General features: G+C 36.3%; 1 protein-coding gene across 1 annotated transcript; it reads left to right on the top strand.

Moving 5' to 3' along the window:
• The first annotated feature begins 276 nt into the window (after window positions 1-276).
• On the top strand, window positions 277-1,230 carry LOC101984717 (olfactory receptor 1537-like). Its single transcript, XM_005347494.2, has one exon. The coding sequence runs from the start codon at window positions 277-279 to the stop codon at window positions 1,228-1,230; it is 954 nt and encodes a 317-aa protein (XP_005347551.1).
• Window positions 1,231-4,112: the final 2,882 nt, after the last annotated feature.

The raw sequence follows: 4,112 nt of genomic DNA, 5'->3' as shown, positions 1-4,112 counted from the left end.
GTAATTATATAGAGAGCTAAAGTATACTTAGGTAGAAATAATTTACATGTTGACATTATGTATACATATATATATACATATATATACATATTCTTGTATTATTTTGTACATTATTACTTTGTGCAGCCTTGCTTCTCTCCTACAGCTAGCTCTGTTTGAACAGGCTGACCTTGAACTAACAGAAGTTTGCCTGCTTCTGCCTACCTAGTGCTTGGTTTAAAAACTTAAGCTAGCACGACCTGGTTCAAGCAATTCTTTTTCTCTTTCAGGATCTGAATGGAGAACATGGCCACAAGAAACCATTGCAGAGTGACTGAATTCTTCTTGGCTGGGCTCTCAGAGAAACCAGAACTCCAGATGCCCCTCTTCCTCCTCTTCATTGGAATCTATGTGGTCACTGTAGCAGGGAATCTGGGCATGATCACACTGATTGGGCTCATTTCCCATCTGCACAACCCCATGTACTATTTCCTCAGCAGTCTGTCCTTCATTGACTTCTGTCAGTCCACTGTTGTTACTCCTAAAATGCTGGTGAGCTTTGTGAAAGAGAAGAACCTCATCTCCTACCCTGGATGCATGACTCAGCTCTATTTCTTTAGCTTGTTTGGCATTGCAGAGTGTTTCACATTAGCTGTAATGTCATATGACCGCTATGTGGCTGTCTGTAGCCCCTTGCTTTACAATGTAACCATGTCCCATCAGATTACTAGTTCCCTGATTTTAGGAGTGTATATTTTTAGTGTGTTCAGTGCATCAGTTCTCACGGGCTTCATGATAAGGATTTGGTTTTGCAAATTAGATACAATCAACCACTATTTCTGTGATTTTCTTCCCCTCTTGAAGCTTGCATGCTCTAATACCTATATCAATGAATTGTTGATTCTAATTTTTGGTACATTTAACATTTTTGTCCCAATTCTCACCATTATTACTTCCTACATCTCCATTATTGCCAGCATCCTCAGGATTAAATCCAAAGAAGGCAGGTCCAAAGCCTTCAGCACCTGCAGTTCCCACATCTCTGCTGTTGCTGTCTACTTTGGTTCTGCTGCATTCATGTACCTACATCCATCATCAGTAAATTCCATGGACCAAGGGAAAGTGTCATCCGTGTTTTATACTATTGTTGTTCCCATGCTGAACCCATTGATCTACAGCCTGAGAAATAAGGATGTCAGTGTTGCCTTGAAAAAACTACTTCAAAGAAAAAAATTCATGTTTCATAAGTAATGTGAGGATTATTTAGTAGATAAAACTTATCCACAAATACAAAGTTTGAATTGATTTGTTTTATTGTAGTTACAAGAATTATTATTCATTTGCTAGAATACTTTGAGAAGTTTTATAAATATAAATTTCAAATTCAATTTTATATGCATATATTATTGCTCTTGTTTTATAGATTAACTAATGTAAACCAATATTAAAAGATTACATGAATTCATATTTTAATGCCTATAACTTTTAGCCCATCATGCTATTTTTTGTTTTTGATAAATATTACTTTAAAAATATTAAACTTCATTCTCAATTCCAAAACCTGATACATTTTTTATTTTTAATTCATTTTTGTAAATTTCATATGTAAGTGCTGTAATTATATCTTTCACCTATCTCCCTCTAAGCACTCTTGTGACTCCGTGTTCTCTGTCAAATTAAGGACATCCTTACCTTGAATTCGTGTGTGTGTTTGTGTGTGTTAATCATATTTATTAGGTGGTTTTTCCAAAGAAGACTGATTCTGTTCTTAGTCATCAATAATTGTCTATAGCTTTCATCTAGGATTAAAGTCCCTGAGATTTTTCATCTTGTACATTGTTGTGCCAACTAATATCAATTTCGGCTATTGTTTGGCAAACTATATTGTTGAGAATTATGGTACCATTTTTTTGTCATTCATAGAAAACACAGTCTCACCACATCCTTACTTGTCCTCTGACTCTTAGAACTTAGAATATTCTTTCTTTTTCCTCGAAATGTTCCCCGAGTCTTAGGTGAAGGTCTTGTGTTCTAGATGGATTCACTGTGGCTCTTCTCTCCAGCATCAGTTGTTCCCTCTATTAGACCAGCTATGGATTTCTGTAATGGTTTCCATCTTCTGTAGGAAGAGTTACACTTATCTGTGGGTGAGCCAACCAGTACTAAGTATGCAGTTAGAGATTATATTATTTTAGGAAAATGCCACTATTATATTCTCCTCTATGTTCCATGACCTCGTCAGCAACCCACAGGTGACTGTGCTTATAGAACCAGGATGAAGCTCCCCCATTGAGTGGACCTTAAGTACAACTTCATAGATATTGATTACTGTCATGATGTCATTGCTACTATTGCACCTTTAGGTTCAGCTTGCTTTTCTGGTTATTATTGTGGTTCCTAGGTATTATATACCACTTTTCCATACTATTAAAGCTTGTCCTCATGGAGTTGGGTTCTAGACCCAACAGACCTCTTTCATCCAAGTGTGAGTTCTATGTCAGAATCATGTGTGTCTTCATGAATAGAGACTTACCTTAGATTTCTGTGAGGCAATTAAGGTCAACAACAAGAGCTTATAATGTTTTCAGAAGGGTATGCATGTATTTTGAGTGTGTGTGTAATTTTAGATAAACATGGCCCCCAACATGCCAAATTCCTCAGAGACTGCCCAGCAAACATTATAATGCCAGTCCACAAACATTAATTCCTTTTCCTTGTCACCATATTCTAGTCCAAAACTCTGGTAGAAGACCCTGCTCTTCCAAAGGCTTTACAGATACCTGGAACCTCAGAGGCTGATCTGGTACCCAGAAATCTGAAATCCCCTTATCTACCAGAAGCCTCAGGAGTACTCAGAAGCCCAGAGTCTTATAGTCAGTCCTTGTACCACAAACCCCAGAGGCTACACAGACTGTCAAAACCACAACAGAGGTTCCCTATTGGTACAGAGAACTTGTCAGTCACTGGAACCACAGGATACCCAGTCCAGAAGACTAGAGGAATCAGAAACAAAGGGTCATTCAACACTATTCCAAAACGATGAACTCAGAAATCAGCATCTAAAACTGTGGTTATCACAAACCTAATAGAGGCCAGCTTGAGAACACAATCAACAACAACTGCAGCAACATATTTACCAGCAGATCCGAGCTATCTTAATACAGCAATCCCCAAATAACTCAAAACAGCCAAAGCACACACAAATGCGTAGGGGTGTGTGAGCACACACACACACACACACACACACACACACACAGAGTAACACATACACAATCTCAAAACCAACTGAATGAAGATGACTAAGGTCCTTAACAATAAAATTAATAACTTTTTAAAGGAAACTCAGCAAAATATAAGCAAATAATCAGAGGAAATCATTAAATCACTTAAAGATATCCAAGAAAACAGTGGGGAAAAAATGAATAAATCTTTTAAGGAAAGCCTAAAAAGCAAAAAAAAAAAAAAAAAAAAAAAAGTCAAAGAGTAAAAGAAATGAAAAAAAAGTTCAAGATTTGAAAAATGAACTAGAAGCAATAAAAAAATGTCAAGTGAGGGAATCCTATAGATGGAAAAATCTAGGTAGGCAAACAGGGAATACAGACTCATGCATCACCAACAGATGGAATTTAGAATGTCAGACATAGAAGATAAGATATAAGATCCTGATACCTGTGTCAAAGAAAATTTTGAAAATAAAGATTTTGTGATATAAAAGTCCAGTTCACATTGCTACAATCAGCTAAACAGTATCTATCAACAAATCCAGCCCTACAGAAAGCAATAGAAGGAAAACTTCATTCCAAAGAGGCTAAGTACACCCATGAAAACAGAAACTACATAATCTCACACCAGCAAAATTAAAAGAAAAGAAACACTCACATGCAAACACACATACACCCAAACTACCACCAACAGCAGCAATAAAATAACAGGAAATAACAATGACTTGTCATTAGTCTTTCTGAATATGAATGAACTCAATAAAGAGGTCACCTATAAAAACACACAGGCTAACAAAATAGTTTCAAAAACAAAATCCACCTTCTGGTGCATACAGAAAATTAATCTTTTTTAATTTTTTTTCTTTTTTTATTTATTTTTTATTGAAAAAGAAAATTTCTGCCTCCTCCCAG

Source organism: Microtus ochrogaster, chromosome 5, assembly GCF_000317375.1.
Source record: "Microtus ochrogaster isolate Prairie Vole_2 chromosome 5, MicOch1.0, whole genome shotgun sequence".
NCBI classification, from domain to species: Eukaryota; Metazoa; Chordata; class Mammalia; order Rodentia; family Cricetidae; genus Microtus; species Microtus ochrogaster.
The sequence above is the reverse complement of the archived record's forward strand: the minus strand, read 5'-3'. Positions and strand labels throughout refer to the sequence as shown.

Excerpts from the sequence above, each read along its gene's own strand:
- LOC101984717 (XM_005347494.2), top strand. The coding sequence starts at position 277 with ATGGAGAACATGGCCACAAGAAACCATTGCAGAGTGACTGAATTCTTC.